This window comes from Oryza glaberrima, chromosome 6 (genome assembly GCF_000147395.1).
Source record: "Oryza glaberrima chromosome 6, OglaRS2, whole genome shotgun sequence".
Taxonomy (NCBI): domain Eukaryota; kingdom Viridiplantae; phylum Streptophyta; class Magnoliopsida; order Poales; family Poaceae; genus Oryza; species Oryza glaberrima.
The window spans coordinates 25,306,297-25,323,445 of record NC_068331.1 but is presented as its reverse complement, the minus strand read 5'-3'; the positions used below and the strand labels follow the sequence as shown (position 1 = coordinate 25,323,445).

Below are 17,149 nucleotides of genomic sequence, written 5' to 3'. Positions count from 1 at the left end.
GGATCAAACACATCAAAAGCGCCATGACCATTCATAGCTGAACGGAGGAACTTTTCCAGATCAGTACTACTACTAGATGGATCAAACACGTCAAAAACCCCATGACCATTCAGAACTGAACGGAGGAAAATAATCAAATCAATCAATCAAAATTAAAAGGAATCAAATAAATCAAGACGAAATAGAGAAAGGAAAAGAAAGTAATCAAATAAATCAATCAAAGTTAAAAGGAATCAAATAAATCAAGACAGGAATACACAAAAATAAAAAATTCCGTTGCCGGGACTCGAACCCGGGTCTCTCGGGTGAGAGCCGAGTATCCTAACCAGCTAGACTACAACGGATTTTGTTAGACTTCAGATAGCAGAATTATATATATATATTTTGTACTGATCATCCCTAATTTCACCAGCAATTCTTGCAATTTTCATCTCTGTTCTATGCTGATATGACAATAGACGGCCGAGCACAATCTCCCGCTAACAGAACACATCCCTTGTTATAATGTTACCGGGTCAGTATGGGAGCTGTGCTCCAAACTCAGAAAAGGGTACATTCCCTATGTTGGGCAACCATACAGCTTGTTGAGCCTGGAGTCTCTCCTGGACACTTTAGTTAAGCTGTTCAAAAGCTAGGCAGCATGCATCCAGTTTACTCAAGTTTCTGCTAGCTAACTGTTTAACTTGCTTCTTGAACCGAAAAGCAATCTACAAAGCAGTTTATAACTGCCACTGCTATTAGCACCCAGCAACATTGGCAGTTTAGCACTACACAAGAATAAAGACCACATGGTTATTCAGTGAGCCAAAGGAATTAAAAGTAAACTCTCTCAACAATGAATTGTAAAGTTCAGTTTAGGTATCAACATACTATCAACCTATAACTAAAAATCAACATAGTATCAACCTATAACTAAAAAGGAGTTGATTCAGCATGATGAATTGATGATGCCACATTATCGAATGTACTAAACCCTCACTGAGTGCCGAAAAATCATTCTTTCACATTTCATCCTTTTTCAGATTGCTCATGAACAATAGCCTTTCTGCACTTTCAGTCCCCAAAGATATTTCGAATAAAAAAGGGTGTAGTTCTAATCACAGATGGTAAATATTATTTTGAGTAAGGTGGGTATACATGGAAGTGTTAAATCTGGCACAAGCTTGTAGAAGAAAAACTTACTGTAAGACTAACTAATAGACTACCTGACTATCTTAACACAAATGTACAGCCCCAAAACAATAATATGACTTCATTACAAACGAACTACACTTTGATTTTCAACAACTGAGCCATCAACAAAAACACAAGAAATTAATTTATTCCATTAATATCTCCTCTCACCTCCCAACCATAATTAGCATACAAAACAAGGGCACAAAGCATAGAAACTGTTCTGAACAGATAAAATTATTTCATAAATCAAAACATAGCTTACTTATTCCGTGTGTGTAAAACTTTTTCAGGCCAATTGACATCAAACATTGCAAAGTGTGAAACTTTCTCTAATCGACAGAAATTGTTCTAGATCAATTAAGATTCTAATTGTATACTAGTTTGACCCCACATTATTCAACCAACATAACGACCTCTTCTTTGTGGGAGAGATTATAACTGATAATTGTATGATCTAGTAGCCAGCAACAACATGAAAACTATTGACTGTAATACCAACTTAAAAGGCGCCAGAAGATATTGAGAACAACATGCCATCATCATCACGGCGCTACTTCTTCGCAGAGATGACATTCTCGACATACCACTTGTATGTCTCGACGAGCCCCTCCTTGAGGGGGACCTTGGGCTTCCACCCCATCTCCTGTATCTTGGAACTATCCATGAGCTTCCTCGGTGTGCCATCGGGTTTGCTAGAGTCCCATACCAGCTTCCCCTGGAACCCAACCACCTCCTTCACCAGCTCCGCGAGCTCCTTGATCGTCACCTCGCTCCCGCTTCCTACATTGACATGCTCCAGCCCCGAGTAGTGATCCATCAAGAAGATCACCGCATCTGCAAGGTCATCGACGTGCAAGAATTCACGCAGCGGCGAGCCAGTGCCCCAGACGACAACCTCCGCGGCATTGGACGCCTTCGCCTCATGGAACCGGCGGATCAGTGCGGGCAGGACGTGTGAATTCTCCGGGTGGAAGTTGTCCTGCGGGCCGTAGAGGTTGGTGGGCATGGCCGAGATGGCGTCGAAGCCGTGCTGGATGCGGTAAGCCTGGCACATCTTGATTCCGGCGATCTTGGCGACGGCGTACCACTCGTTGGTGGGCTCGAGGGGGCCGGAGAGGAGGGAGTTCTCCGGGATCGGCTGCGGCGCGAACTTGGGGTAGATGCAGGAGGAGCCGAGGAAGAGGAGCTTGCGGACGGAGCCGCATTTGAGCGCGGCGTCGACGACGTTGGTCTGGATCTGGAGGTTGGCGGCGATGAAGTCGGCCGGGAAGGTGGAGTTGGCGTGGATGCCGCCGACCTTGGCGGCGGCGAGGACGACGTAGCGGGGGAGCTCGGCGGCGAAGAAGGCCTCGACGTCGGACTGGCGGGTGAGGTCGAGCTCGGCGTGGGTGCGGACGACCACGTTGGTGAAGCCGAGGGAGACGAGGTGGCGGAGGATGGCGGAGCCGACGAGGCCGCGGTGGCCGGCGACGAACACCTTGCCGCCCTTGTCGGCGAGGAAGGAGGCGTGCGGATCTGCAGGGAACGGGGTGAGAGGAAGGGAGTGGAGAGAAGAGGATAAGGAGGAGAGGACGCGTGCGGCGTCGGGGGGCTTACCGGCGGTGGTGACGGTGCCCATGTCGCCGGAGTTGATCGCCGCGGCCGCCGGAGACGAGGAGATGCGATTCGCGTACGGGGATTTGGGGGCTATTAGTACGGGGGCGGATGGGGTTTGGAGTTTCGACTACTTTTGAGTTCTGAATGGACACTGTTCTAAGCGACTTCAGTGATAATGTGGAAATTCCTTTTCTTTAAGATAACGTTTTAAGAATTCCTACTTGTGATTTTGAATCGTTTAGATGTACTAATAAAGCTGTTAGAAACTTTTTTTTTTAAGAAACACAATACAAACGCAGACGTTCACAAGATTGAGTCATGCCTCCTCGCGATGTTACGTAATAATTTTCCATAGATGTGAGTACCCATGTCAAATGTAGAATTTGAATCCAGATGTATTGCTTCCACTACAGATACCTAACCAGTTAAATTACATTCACTTCGTAGAACGCAATTTTTTTTTTTGCAACTTTACTGGATTATTGCCATGGATTATTTCATTCACACTTAAAAAAACATTTTCTAACAAAAAAAATCTACTACATTGCTTGGATTCTTTTTATATTTGTTTTGTTTATTTACTAAAAAAATAATTATACCATAATAATATGTTTTAAATTGTGCCTTGATTTTCGTAAAAATGGTTTGGAAATCTATGGCTTTTATTAAAGAAAAAAATGATGTGATCTCTTTGTGAAAAAAAAATGATTTCACATTTAGCTAAAAATCCAATGGTTGATATTAGAGAATCCCTAGTTATATGAGCCTTGTTCGGCTACACTAATGCAGCTACGGCACAATATATCGAACGGTATTCTGTAGAGCTGGCTGTGTCACATCTGTTGCACCCTGCACCCTGCAGTCAAACACAACCTTGCTAGAATCTTATAAAATGAGAAGAAAAGTAAAAGATAAAACTTAGGCTAAGTTCGGATGTGGTGTTAGCTAGGCTGGTGTTTTCGACGACCAGCAAAATGATATAAGCCATTAGCATATGACTAATTGAGTGCTAAACCACTGAGAAATCAGAAAATGCATTTGTTTTAATTATTTTAAAAAGTTATATGTATAAACCTTTTACAAACAATTCTCATGAAGTCCGTTGATGGAGAATATAAGGAAATTGGCGCACCTAATTAATTGCTCTACCGATCTCCCTTAGATGGGAACCATTACTCATCCAGTTTATCCCTAGCTAGTATATCACCGTCGTTTGAGTTGTGCGGAAGTTGCCACCACGTGCGTGCCGCGCACGATCCAAAGAATAACCCATGGATCCATTGACTTGTGACTTGTCAAATGTACCATACGATGCACTTGGGCACTTTGCCACGCTGAAACGCCCACGCCACTTTCCCATCCGTTCCACGAAATCATTTCCAACTAATTACTCCGGAGTATAACCCATCTGGTATCCAACATCGAGTGTTCTAGATCTACCACTCACAATTGACGTTGTCGTATTTTCTTTTTTACCTTTTGATTTGCCATAGTACACACGGTACTACTACTTTCATGTAGGAGTAACACTTTAATTTCATGTGCATAAGTTGAGTAGCTTTGCTTGAAGGATTGGCCCAAGAAACGTTTTACTCCAATTTCATTTTCATCGGTACCAGTGATCGATGGAGCGAGTCAGCGCCTCGGAAACTCGCACACGAATGCTTCGACGACCACACGAAACGGGCGAAATCGGCAAATCCCACGACGAAACGCACGCACTCCCATTTTCTCCACAAATAAGTCCTATAGCCTCCGAAGGCTCTGAGGCCCATCTGACACGATGCGTCCTCGACTTGAAGCCCCGCGTTTCCTGGGCCAAGTCTCGTCCGAACTGCGCAACCTAACTCGACGAAGCGGCCCGTGCAGCCCGCCGCCCTCATGATCCACCTAGGCGCCGAGCCGAGCACAAGCCCACTCAGTATTGGGCCTCTTTCACGGCAAAATTTAGGAATAAGTGACCGATTTAGGAATAAGTTCACTTTAAGTCTCTTAACTAATGGTCGATTCTGATCCATATCACTGCAATACCAGATATTTTGACCCCTAAATTATTAAAGTTGGTACAATTTAACTCTCTATATGGTTTCGCTGATATGGCGCTTTGACCTAGTCCAAGTGGTTGACTCAGCATGTGGGACCCACATGTCAATATCACTTTTTTTTTTCCTTCCCTCTTTCTTCTCTCCTTTTTCTCCTCTTTCTAACCCGACTGTGCAAGCAACCTCCACATCGCTGCCAAGGCCGGCACGCTAGCAATGATGCGGCCTCAAGGGAACAATCCATGACCGCAGTGTTGACGGGCAGGACGTAACGTTCTTCTTCGGCGGACGAGAGGTGTCTGGCGGTGGCGAGGGGGAGGACGTCGGCCTCCTCTCCCGCAGCTGCTGCTCATCTTGGGGATAGGCGATCTAGGTCGGCAGCGACGGCGAGCACGACGCGACACTCTACTTTGGTGGGCGAGTGGGAGGACGTCGACCTCTCCTCCCATCGATGCGCCGCCACTATTGCTTGTCCTGGGGATACGCAATCCAGACCAGCGGCGCCCGCAAGCACGACGCGACGCTCTTCTTGGCGGGCGAGGGGAATTTGACAGCGCCAAGGGGGAGGAGGTCAAGCGGCTGCCTAATTGACAAAGCCACCGACCTCCTCCGCGGATCTCCTCATGCCACTTTCTGCGTCCTGCACCACCTCAATCCTCTTGCCAAAGGTGGGGTAGATCAAGGCGGTGAGCGACTCGATCCATCTGCTTCATCCCACGGCGGCGACGGAATGCGGTCGGGGAGCGCTGTGATGTCGCCGCGGGACAACCACACCTACAGGAACATCTCCATCCGCTTTCTCCAACAGCAGCAATGGGATGTGGTTGGGGAGCAGCATGATGTCGCTGACATCCGTCGGCTACTACGAGGCTCCCTCACCACGAAGGTGTGTGCACCGCCGTACTTGCAGGTGTGGTGGCAAAAGCAAGATGACGGCCGGTGGTAGCAAGCAGGACGGCGCTAGCCGCCGCCGCCTCGATGCGGACAGCCTAGCCACCGCTCCTCCTTGGGCCACGCCGCCATCGCCGATCCGCATCCGTCTCAGGTCGCCGTGGGATAGTGTGGGAAGAAGAGGAAAAAGAAAGGGATGGGAAAAATGTGACATCGAGAGGTGGGTCTCACATGCTGAGTCAGCCACTTCATCCGGGTCAAAGCACCACGTCAGCGAAATCGCTCTCTAAAACTGTCGACGGAGTCAAATTGCACTGATTTTAGTAAATTGGGGAGTCAAGATAGCCAGTATTGCGGTTCAGGGATATGAATTAGATTCGACCACTAGTTAAGGCCATTCCCAATCTAAGACACTAGACATAGTTTCCATAAACTCCACATCATCAAAAAAACTAGTACTAGACACTACTCTTCCAATACAAAAATCACTATTCCATACTTAAATTTAATGCTACTTATCTCACATGATGTCTTGGATATTGTGTAGAAACCATTTCTCATGCAAGACATGATTTCCTTCTCTTTCCTCATTTATTCACTTGCCACATCATTTTTCATCATATGTGGTAACTTATTTAATGCTATGAACACCATCCTAGTCATTGGGTTGTGAATGGCATAAGAGAGTCAAGTGAACTTATTCCACTGATTTAGCGGGGAGAATACGACAGATACCACCGGAAAAACTATCTATACATTTCTCAATAATTTTATGTCGAAAATTTAACAGATATAAATATAATAAAATCATATTGTAAATTATATTATTATTTTTTTGTTTTTTTATATACACAGTACAATCACAGGTGCTCACAACACGTGCACACTCACCCATATGAATGCACATGCTCGCACGTACACTCTATCCCTATGAGCACCTCGAGAAGAATGGGTTGACAAATCACGAAATTAACAATGTCACTATGGACGTCTTGCTGTCGACGGATAAGTCACCTACCATTGAAAGAATAATTAGCCATAAATGCGAGCATCCGCGGTATTTATATATAACTATTGTACAACCTGTATATAACTTTAAACAAATTATCCGATAAAAATGTTGTTTTCACGAAACGGAGGTTAGAGGACCAAATCCCCTCACTTATATGTGTTGTGATTTTTTTCTTTCTCGCTTGCGCTAATTTTAATGCAAATCTAACCGTTTTAAAATAACATAAAATTTACATACCAATTATATTATATAGTTACATACAAGTTGCAATATAATTATACTGCTATTGTATTATTCTTACGTATGTTAATTTTTGGGGAGAAAATTTGTCGACCGCAAAACTGCCCCCAGGAAGGGTCGCGGATCGATTGATGGCGATGAGATGAACCGCGATGATCCGCGCGCGCGTATCGTTCTGCACTCGATCGGTTCATGGCCGGGAAGGCATCGAGCTAGGGCGATCCGCTATAAACCGTGCTCAGCCCACTGGTGGAGAAAGGGTTTTTACTCCCGGTTCGTAACCCCCCTGTAGTCCCAGTTTTCCAACCGGGACTACGAATCCGGGACTAAAGATCGCTATCTTTAGTCCCGGGTAAAAAAACCGGGAGTAAAAATCCATTTTTAGTCCCGGTTGGTGATCCGGTTGCTCTTTATTATTTTCTTTTCTTCATTGTTTTTAATCAAAATCACAAATCAATCCCGTCCCCAAAATCACAAATCAATCATTCTCAAATTGCTTCTAAATCCACAATCGATCATCTCAAATACTCAAATACATCACAAAATCTCAAAAAAAAAAATTACATTACAACTTCTACAATATTATCAAATATTCACATCACACACAAATCAAATACATCACACAACAATAAGATCCAATCAAATACATCACACAACAATCTCAGATTCTTAAAAAAAAAATCTGCCGCCTCGCCGGCCGGCCCTCCGCGCCCCGCCGCCGCAGGCCGCCGCCTCACCACGCGACGCGCCACCGTGCCGGCCGGCTGGCCCGTCGCACCCCGCCGCCGCGCGGCCGCCAGCCACCGCCGCGCTGGCCGGGCCTCCTCGCCCCGCCGCCCTCGTGCCGGCTGCCGCTGCAAGCCGCTGCCTCACCGCGCGACGCGCCGCCCTCGCGCCGGCCGCCGCCTCACCGCGCGCCGCACCGGCCAGGCCTCTGCGCCCGACCGCCCTCGGTCTGTTAGAGAGAAGGAAAGGAGAAGGAGAGGAAGATAAGGTTGAGGAGATAAGGTTGAGGAGAGGAAGAAATAAGGTTGAGGAGGAGAGGAAAGAGGAGTTAAAGGAGAGAAGGAAATACCTCGATTCGATCGCTCATGCCTCTCCGATCTCCGCGTCGATCTTTTTTCTCAGTTGATATTACCAACCGGGAGTCCCGGTTGGTGTTACCAACCAAGACTATAAATAGATCTTTAGTCCTGGTTGATATTACTAACCGGGACTAAAGATTGAAAAGTAGCATGGAGCTTTCAAACTGGGACTAAAGATGTTTTTAATCCCGGTTTTTAATACAACCGGGACTATTATGAAATCTGGTCGACCGACCAAATATGGTTTCTCCACCAGTGGCCTGACGCATATATACACATACGCGTCTGCTCCTCGTTAATTGCCCTCTTCGGATTTCGGAAACGTCCGACGATGTACATACATACAATCAATACACATGCCCCTGTGGTCTCACAAAGGTGCAGCAGAGAGCATCCCCTTTGCTTTCAATTTTCATTCCCTGATATACTCGTTTCATTTTATTTGACACCGTTGACTTTTTATTCCATTTTTAACCGTTTGTCTTATTAAAAACTTTTATGAAATATGTAAAACTGTACGTATCCATAAAAGTATATTTAACAATGAATCAAATGATAGGAAAAGAATTAATAATTATTTAAATTTTTTAAATAAGACGAGCGGTTAAACATGTGCTAAAAAGTCAACAGTGTCAGATAAAACGAAACGTTGGGAGTAATACAGTACACACCAGCCAGCCGGCCTGGTAGCTGTCGTGGACACGCTTGCATTGCACCGCCCCCAATTGGGCCCTTTGCAGGAATGAATGACATTATATCCACGTACGGTGCCGTATCCGTTGCTCGCCATTACAAACACTATTTATTTATGGCGAGGTATCCATTACAAACACTATTTATTTATGGCGAGGTGTTAGAGCAAGTATAGTAATAGGCTATAAGCCAGCTAAATGCTGAGGTGGAGGAGAGAAGAGAGGAGAGAGAGGAGAAGCGGGCTGTAAACTTACAGCCGGCTTGGACACAAGAACCAAGAAACTCTGTGAGAGAGACAAGTGGATTATGTATTAATTGTAAAGAGCTAACTATTATATGAGTAGGCTGAAAGAAGGCTAAAAAAATCTTATAGCCAACAGATCGGCTATATTATTAGTCTTGCTCTTAGACAGCGAATACAGGTAGCTATAGTTAAAACCGACACATATATCTACCTCAAAACATGTGAATATCCACATCGAAACACGTGAATTATGTTGTGAGCACGAGCAATGCGGCTAGTGTGTGCCACACACGTACCTCTTAGGACATCTTCGTCGGGTGACTCATGATATTGTTTGTTTGAAACATATCATCCACATAATTATTGCGTATAGGATAAGTACTTTTCAAACTCTAAATACTTAGGGAAAATTTTGAACCGCTGAAGTTTATATTTTTGTACACGGGAATATTATTCCGGTGTAAGCTAGCTTTGTACATACCCATGTGATACTCGTTATTCAGGGCTGTTTAGATTGTAGCCAAAATAAATCTTATCAAATTTCATTAATGCCAAAATTTTAGCAGGATTTCTTATGTATTTACTAAAGTTTGGCAAGAAACTAAATTGATACACATATTTGGCAACTCTATATAAAAAATGGTATGGTTTGAAATGACATCAATTTGAAGAAGCCTTAGTACTATATATCCCCATCAAACCAATCACATAGCACTATTAATATTGCCACATGCAAATATTTGCGCCTTGTAATTAGTTGTTTTTTCATTTATGCATGATTAATATATGTATATGATGCATAAAGTATACACATATGTTGTAACCTTGAGAAAAAATAACTACTAAGCCAATGCACATGTAGCACCATACATATATACTACTCCCTCTGTTTGAGTTTATTAAACGTTTTCAAGTCAAACTGCTTTGAGTTTGTAGAAAAATTATTATGAAAATATATTTAATTATTAATTTAATGAAAGTAATTTAGTATTATAAATATTACTATATTTATCTATAAACTTAGTTAAACTTAAAATAATTTGATTTTGATCAAAATCAAAACGTCTTATAAGCTAAAACGGGGAATAATATACATGCGCTAGACTCGTACGAATTAATAGACCAGACGATAAAACCAACAAGCAAATCATGAAAAGCTTATCTTTATCCGAATTATGCAAGCATTATTTTTTTAAAAAAATACAAGTAAAAAATTAGCCTAAAGGTCCATATTACCGAGTTCGTGTAAGGTCCTCACGCAATCAACACTCGACACGGGGGCAGGCAGAGGTGGCTGTCATGGACGTATGTAATATAAGGACACGCGTAATTACTTTGCGCCTAAAGAAATCTGAAACAACATACTCTGGCAATGTATAGAGCTCCTATCCTGTGGTGAATGGCTATCAGCCTCGCAAGAGCTAGCTATCTGTCGTGTTAAGTGTATCAACTTATTTTTTCTATCTAATCCTTTTAAAATTTACAAAAAAAAATCTAATAACATTTTCAACAAAAAAATAATTTTAAAAAATATTTAATGAAACTAATTTACGGCACTACACCCTTTGTCACATAAAAAACCAACTTAGTCTGGATGTGACACATCATAATACTATGAGTCTGGACATACATCTGTCGAGATTCGTTATATTATAATGTGTCACATCACGTTTCTTTATGGGACGAGGGAGTATGTCGTAGATATGTTACTACGAGTAATTTTTTATATAAATTTAGTTAAATGTAAAAATATTTTTTTTAAAAAAAGAAAAACAACGTACAATATAAAACGGGGGAGTAGGAAAATACTAGCAACGGCATGCATAGATTGCGTGCACAGTGCACACCTCGTTTTCTATTTAAGGCCAAGTGCACTAGAGAAACACAAAACACCTGAAGCTAGCTAGGTAGAGCTCACTATTACCTACCATGCCTTCTCAGCAGCGCAGCAGCAGTGGTAGCACTGCGAAGGCCGGGGACGCCGATGGCGACGGCGACGCCGCCGCCGTATCCTTCCTCGGCGACAAGTCGGCGAAGGTCTTCATCGCCGGCCACCGCGGCATGGTCGGCTCGGCGGTGCACCGCAAGCTGGACGCGCTGGGGTTCACCAACGTCGTGGTCAGGACTCGCGCCGAGCTCGACCTGGCGTGCCAGGCCGCCGTGGAGGCGTTCTTCGCCGCCGAGCTGCCGCGGTACGTGATCCTGGCGGCGGCGAAGGTCGGCGGCGTCCACGCGAGCTCCGCCGCGCCGGCGGAGTACCTGACGGAGAACCTCCGCATCACCGTCAACGTCGTCGACGCCGCCCGCCGCTGCGGCTCGGTGCGCAAGCTGCTCCTCCTCGCCAGCTCGACCATCTACCCAGCGGACGCGCCGCAGCCGACGCCGGAGTCGGCGCTCCTCTCCGGCCCGCCGGCGCCGGGGAGCGAGTGGTACGCCATCCCGAAGATCGCCGGGATCAAGATGTGCCAGGCGGTACGCGCCGAGTACGGCATGGACGCCATCGCGGCGGCGCCGAACAACCTGTACGGCCCTCGCCACCCGTTCCCGCCGGAGCAGTCCCACGTGATCCCGGCGCTGATCCGGCGGTTCCACCGCGCGAAGCTGGCGGGCGCCGGCGAGGTGGCGGTGTGGGGGAGCGGCGCGGCGGCGCGGGAGTTCACGCACGTGGACGACGTCGCGGAGGCGTTGGTGGTGCTGATGGAGCGGTACTCCGGGGAGGAGCACGTGAACGTGGGGAGCGGGGAGGAGGTGACGGTGAGGGAGCTCGCGGAGGCGGTGAGGGGGGTGGTCGGGTACGAGGGGGTGGTGGCGTGGGACGCGGCGCGACCGGAGGGGGTGGCGCGGCGGGTGGTGGACAGCGGGAGGATGAGGAAGCTGGGATGGGAGCCGAGGGTGGCGCTGCGCGACGGCATCCAGGACCTCTACCGCTTCTACCTGCGTCACGAGTGCGGCGGCCAAGCTCATCATGCATAGGCGAGTTTTATTGTGTACCATATTAAACCACGTACTCCCTCTGTCCCAGTAAAAATTCAAAATAAATCTAGTACCGGACGTGACATATTTTAATATAACGAATTTAGATAGAGATATATCCAGATCTATAGTAGATATAGTTGGTTTTCAGTAAAAATTCAAAATAAATCTAGTACCGGACGTGACATATTTTAATATAACGAATTTAGATAGAGATATATCCAGATCTATATAGTTGGTTTTTATAGAACGGATGAGTACGCGCGCACACATATGTGTAGTACATCTGCTTCAATAAAGTTGGCAAATGAGATTGTATGGAGCCAGTTAACATGGACCCAGACGAACCTAATTACGAGCCGCGTGGCCCAGTAGCTTGTTCCCCGTTATTTGGGTGAATAAGTTTACTTTGGGTCTCTCAATTTATTGTCGAATCTAAATTTCATCACTGAACCGTAATACCATATATGATTGAGAAATAAGAGATGCATACCAGAATTTTAGACTCGGCGATAAATTGAGAGAACTAAAGTGAACTTATTTCTTATTTGGGTGCGGTGCAGCTAGTGTTTGCGGATTAAAATAAGTCTATTTTGCATCCCATATCTTCCTTCGGATTTAATCATCTCCGTTAACTGCAAAACGGTGTACAATGTGTCCCCCCATGTTTAAAACCTGATGTAAATCGACTCCATCAATTGTTTGGGAAGCAGTTTCTGCTAAATGTGGCAAGTTAACTTGTTGGGTAACGTGTAGGACCCAGATATCAGTAAAACATGTAATACTCCTCTATCCCCTTCCCACTCCCTCTCTCTCCTCTTTCCCTTATTTTCTCCATCAGATCCGTGCGCTCATCGTCATCGCCCTCCGAGCCATTGAGTTGAAGGAGGCCAATGGAAGGTGCTAGTGGTGCTAAAGGAAGGTGGACGGAGAAGCTCCAGAATACGTACCATTTTAGCATGTACTCCCTTCGTCCCTAGAAAGCTAACCTTGTACTGGATGTAATATATTCTAGTAATATGAATTTAGACATATCTCTATCCATATTCGTTATATTAAAATGTGTCATATCTAATCTAGATTCGTTTTTTGGGAAGGAGGGAGTAGGTTGTAACCTTGTGTTAAAGAGTGGTATATCAACGAAGCTTGCTTACGGAATTTGCGTTTGGATGATTTCTCATCCGAGATCCAAAAGTCTCATCACGCTAGCAACGCAATTTTTTTTTTAAAATTCATGTTGTGGCAGTGTGCACGCACAGATGGAGAAGTTGTCCACCTGTAGTGCCCGCTTCCTGCCTGCCTGCCCGCCTACTCGGCCATTAATTTGTCCCAGCTCGAACGACACCTGTGCTCGTTTCAATCCACAAAAACGTGCCCGTGCCAGGTGCCAACCGTAGTACAGAACAAGGATATCAACCACAGAAACATGCCCGTGCCAACCCCGTCCCGGACAAAGGGGATCAACCACAGAAACGTGCCTGTGCCAGACGCTATTAATATATGGTCCCACCTGTCATAGTGTTTTGGAGTCCGTGTTATAGCTTGCTATATATCTGTAGCCTATTACTTCTTTCTTTTTATTTTATCTCACCGATATGTGTTTATAACTGATTTATAGTCTACTATTATGCTGGTCCCACCCCACGCTACCGCAGGCTGCAGCTATAGCCGCCCACGGCCCCCACCATTCTCCACCCGTTCGCGGCTCCGGCGACCGGTTTGCCCAACGCCCCAACCCCCACGTCCCGAAGTCCACGACCACAACACAAGACGCAACCCCCCGCAAATCAACGCAAATCTCGCAGTCCATCGCGTCGTCGAGTCAAACGTCAAAGCTTCCAATAGTTCAAACCCGTCTAGAAACGAAACGCAGTGGGGGAGAGGGAGGGAGCGCGACGCACGCACGCACGCACGGCACCACCACCACCTGCCGCGCGCCAACCTTCCGTTCGCGTCGTCTCGCCAATCGCCATAAATCCCACGCGCTCGCGAGCGAAATCTCACACACCACGACTCGAGCCCGAGCCGAATCCGAGTGATCCGACGGGGAGACAGTACGCACGCACGCTCGCTGGCTGTCTGGCTCCGTGTCGTCGCGCGCCATCGAGATTTCGGAGTTGGGAGTCTTTCGCTCTATATAAAGCCTCGGCTTCGGCTGGGCGGTTCGGGGAGCGTGAGCGTGAGTGACTTCGCCGTCGTGAGCTTCGCTTGTTTGGGATGGCGACGATGACGATGACCGTGACGGAGACGGCGGCGGCGGCGGCGGCGAACACGGTGGCGCGGCGGCGCCACCGCGGAGGGTGGTGCTGCGCCGGCGGCGGCGCCGAGGAGGAGGAGGAGGAGGTCGTGGCGCTGTCGTCGTCGTCCTCGGCGCCGGGGAAGAAGGTGGGGGCGGCGGCGGGGGGGTTGCCGCGGCTGGTGCGGTTCGAGGAGTTGCCGGACTATTTGAAGGACAACGAGTTCATCCGGGGGCACTACCGCTGCGAGTGGTCCGTCCGCGACGCGCTGCGCAGCGCCTTCGCCTGGCACAACGAGACCCTCAACGTCTGGACGTACGTCGCCGCCGCCCGCCATTGCTGCTTCCTCCTCCTCCAATTCCCCTCTTCTTGCTCCATGGAGAGCTCCATCGGTTGGCTGACGTTTCTTCCTCTTTCTCTCTCTTGCAGCCATCTGGGAGGCTTCTTCCTGTTCCTATGGCTCGCCGTCGCCGGCGGGACGGAGCGGCCGGCCGCGGCGGCGGCGGGCGTCAACGCCGCGCCGGGGATCATGACGTTCTTGGTGGCGTCATCAGCCAACAACGCGTCGTGGGAGACCAATAGCACGGTAAGCGAACAAATCTTTGAAACGTTTCTTCAACTTTTGACCAGTACTAGTATTCCTTTCGCTGTTTGTACTCCTGAATTTGATTAAATCATCGGATTGCATTCAAAAGAGCACAAATTTCTGTTCACCTATCCTTTTTCTTTTGGCGAAAAATCGACAAAATATATCAATACATCATACCCCAGAACATTATAATTCCAAGAAAAAAGGAACTGAGCTGTAGCTAAGAGCAAACAATTGTAGTGTTCCAGCTGTGAAGACATCGGTAGCCACTAACCGAGAAGAATCTTTCAAAGTCTCGACCTACCTACCAACATCCAGTTCAACACTGTCCCTCTGAATTATAGAATTGCGTATATAAAAACACAAAGCCGTTAGCTGTATACATCCAAGCAGAACAGCAGGCCACAACGTTACATGCACTTGGGCATGATGTGTAGTATAGTGACAAAAGAAATTAGGCTGGCAACTCACTGAGCTGGACGACAGCTAGGCAAGTGTTAGGATGAAATGGTGAGATTTTAAAAGCAATTATTATAAGGGGTGGCGATTATTAGTGAAGGTTAGTTGAATTTTGGGTCCTAGATTAGATGCATCTCTGTCTGATTGATCAGGCAGGCAGGAAAGTACCACAGTGTGCATTGTTCTTCAGGACCATTTTTAAAAAATTCGTCTCCTTCCTACCCTATCTAGATATAGATCTGATGCAATTACAACCAGCCAAATGACGTTCCCGAAAAGAAAAATTAAACAACCAAATGGAGCCAATTGTTGCAGACTTGAGCACCAACTTGCAAAATTGCAGAATCTTGTCGTTCTCAAATGTATAGCATTCTGACAAGAAACAAAATGCATCTGTTCCAGCAAAATCCATATAATTTCCTCTGTTTCGCAACCATACTTTGAGAGCCCCTTTGAATCGTAGGATTGAGAAAACGTAGAAATATGAAAAATGTAAGATTTTGATAGGAATGTAAGTGTAAAACAGATGATTGTAAAACACAGGAAAACACATGAATGACCGTTTGATTGAACCGCAGGAAAAACGTAGGAATTAGATGAGAGATAGACTCAAAGGTAGATGAGAGATAGACTCAAAAGGAAAGTTTACAAGAGGTTGGAGCTCTTGCTAAATTTCCTTCAAAATCTATATAGGATTGTCCATTCCATAGGAATTTCAAAGCATTAGATATGATTCAATCCTTTGTTTAAAAGGGTTCCATAGGAAATTTTCCTGTAGGATTGAAATTCTCCAAAAATCCTAAGATTTTCCTCCAAATCAAAGGAGCCTAAATAACGTGCCATATAATGGATTTTCTCTGTTTCGCAACCATACTTTGAATAACGTGCCATATACTAATTTCCTCTGTTTCGCAACTACTATATGCTTTGAATAACGTGGGGATTGATCTGGTATGTGCAGAGCTTGGAGGGGAAGGATTCGCCGGCGTTGTTGGGCGGCGGCGAACATACGCTGGCGAGGTGGCCGCGGACGGTGTTCCTGGTGGGCGCCATAACGTGCCTGGCGGTGAGCGCGACGGCGCACCTCCTGGCGTGCCACTCGCGCAGGTTCAGCCGCCTCTTCTGGCAGCTGGACTACGCCGGCATCGCCGTCATGATCGTCGCCTCCTTCTTCCCGCCGGTGTACTACGCGTTCCTCGGCCGGGCCGTGGCGCAGGTGGCGTACCTGTCGGCGATCACCGCGCTGGGCGCGCTCGTGGTGGCGGCGCTGCTGGCGCCGGCGAGGTCGTCGCCGCGGCTGCGCCACATCCGCGCGAGGCTGTTCGTGTCCATGGGGCTCTCCGGCGTCGTGCCGGCGCTGCACGCGCTGTGGCTCAACTGGGGGCACCCGGAGTGCTACCTGGCGCTGTCGCTGGAGCTGGTGATGGGGCTCTTGTACGCCGCCGGCGCGGGGTTCTACGTGGCGCGCGTGCCGGAGCGGTGGCGGCCGGGCGCGTTCGACTTCGTCGGCCACAGCCACCAGATCTTCCACGTGCTCGTGCTCGCCGGCGCGCTCACGCACTACGCCGCCACCGCCATCCTCATCGACTGGCGCGAGGCGGCGATCGCCGCCGGCGGCGGCGCCGCGGCATTTTTGTGACCCGCCATGGCAGGATGTGTATGTATGTGCGTGCCATTGGTTATTCCTTCATTATTTTTTTATGTGACGTAGCACAGGTGATTCTTTGGACTCTGACATATCAGAAGTTCGTTGGGTTGAAACTGTGAATGTGAATGTAGAAGATGGGCTTCAAGCCTTGAAAAGAAACTGTATTGCAAAAGAAAGCATACGAGGCTCTGATAGTAACTCAATCTTAAGAATGCATTTCAATTGGCCCTCCAACTTAATCGAAACTTTTGAGGCTTAATTACA

The 17,149-nt window shown here is 47.1% G+C and overlaps 3 protein-coding genes and 1 non-coding gene across 4 annotated transcripts; 2 read left to right on the top strand and 2 right to left on the bottom strand.

Moving 5' to 3' along the window:
* Window positions 1-271: 271 nt before the first annotated feature.
* On the bottom strand, window positions 272-344 carry TRNAE-CUC (transfer RNA glutamic acid (anticodon CUC)). The gene has a single exon. It is a non-coding gene; the product is annotated as a tRNA-Glu (tRNA).
* Window positions 345-930: 586 nt separating this feature from the next.
* On the bottom strand, window positions 931-2,918 carry LOC127775406 (probable GDP-L-fucose synthase 1). The gene is made up of 2 exons (XM_052301649.1): window positions 2,773-2,918; window positions 931-2,691 (listed from the first exon to the last, which is right to left on the bottom strand). Exons 1-2 carry the CDS (start codon window positions 2,792-2,794, stop codon window positions 1,727-1,729), a joined length of 987 nt encoding a protein of 328 aa, XP_052157609.1. The 5' UTR covers window positions 2,795-2,918; the 3' UTR covers window positions 931-1,726.
* Window positions 2,919-10,829: 7,911 nt separating this feature from the next.
* Window positions 10,830-13,047, top strand: LOC127775484 (putative GDP-L-fucose synthase 2). The gene has a single exon (XM_052301737.1). The coding sequence runs from the start codon at window positions 10,909-10,911 to the stop codon at window positions 11,950-11,952; it is 1,044 nt and encodes a 347-aa protein (XP_052157697.1). The 5' UTR covers window positions 10,830-10,908; the 3' UTR covers window positions 11,953-13,047.
* A 911-nt stretch (window positions 13,048-13,958) lies between these two features.
* LOC127775483 (heptahelical transmembrane protein ADIPOR2-like) lies at window positions 13,959-17,061 on the top strand. Its single transcript, XM_052301736.1, has 3 exons — window positions 13,959-14,504; window positions 14,619-14,775; window positions 16,199-17,061. The coding sequence occupies exons 1-3, from the start codon at window positions 14,170-14,172 to the stop codon at window positions 16,874-16,876; spliced, it is 1,170 nt and encodes a 389-aa protein (XP_052157696.1). The 5' UTR covers window positions 13,959-14,169; the 3' UTR covers window positions 16,877-17,061.
* The last annotated feature ends 88 nt before the right edge of the window (window positions 17,062-17,149 follow it).

Excerpts from the sequence above, each read along its gene's own strand:
- LOC127775484 (XM_052301737.1), top strand. The coding sequence starts at position 10,909 with ATGCCTTCTCAGCAGCGCAGCAGCAGTGGTAGCACTGCGAAGGCCGGG.
- LOC127775406 (XM_052301649.1), bottom strand. The coding sequence starts at position 2,794 with ATGGGCACCGTCACCACCGCCG. Across the intron at positions 2,692-2,772 it reads GGGCACCGTCACCACCGCCG|ATCCGCACGCCTCCTTCCTC; the intron begins GTAAGCCCCCCG and ends CGTTCCCTGCAG.
- LOC127775483 (XM_052301736.1), top strand. The coding sequence starts at position 14,170 with ATGGCGACGATGACGATGACCGTGACGGAGACGGCGGCGGCGGCGGCG. Across the intron at positions 14,505-14,618 it reads GAGACCCTCAACGTCTGGAC|CCATCTGGGAGGCTTCTTCC; the intron begins GTACGTCGCCGC and ends TCTCTCTTGCAG. Across the intron at positions 14,776-16,198 it reads CGTGGGAGACCAATAGCACG|AGCTTGGAGGGGAAGGATTC; the intron begins GTAAGCGAACAA and ends TGGTATGTGCAG.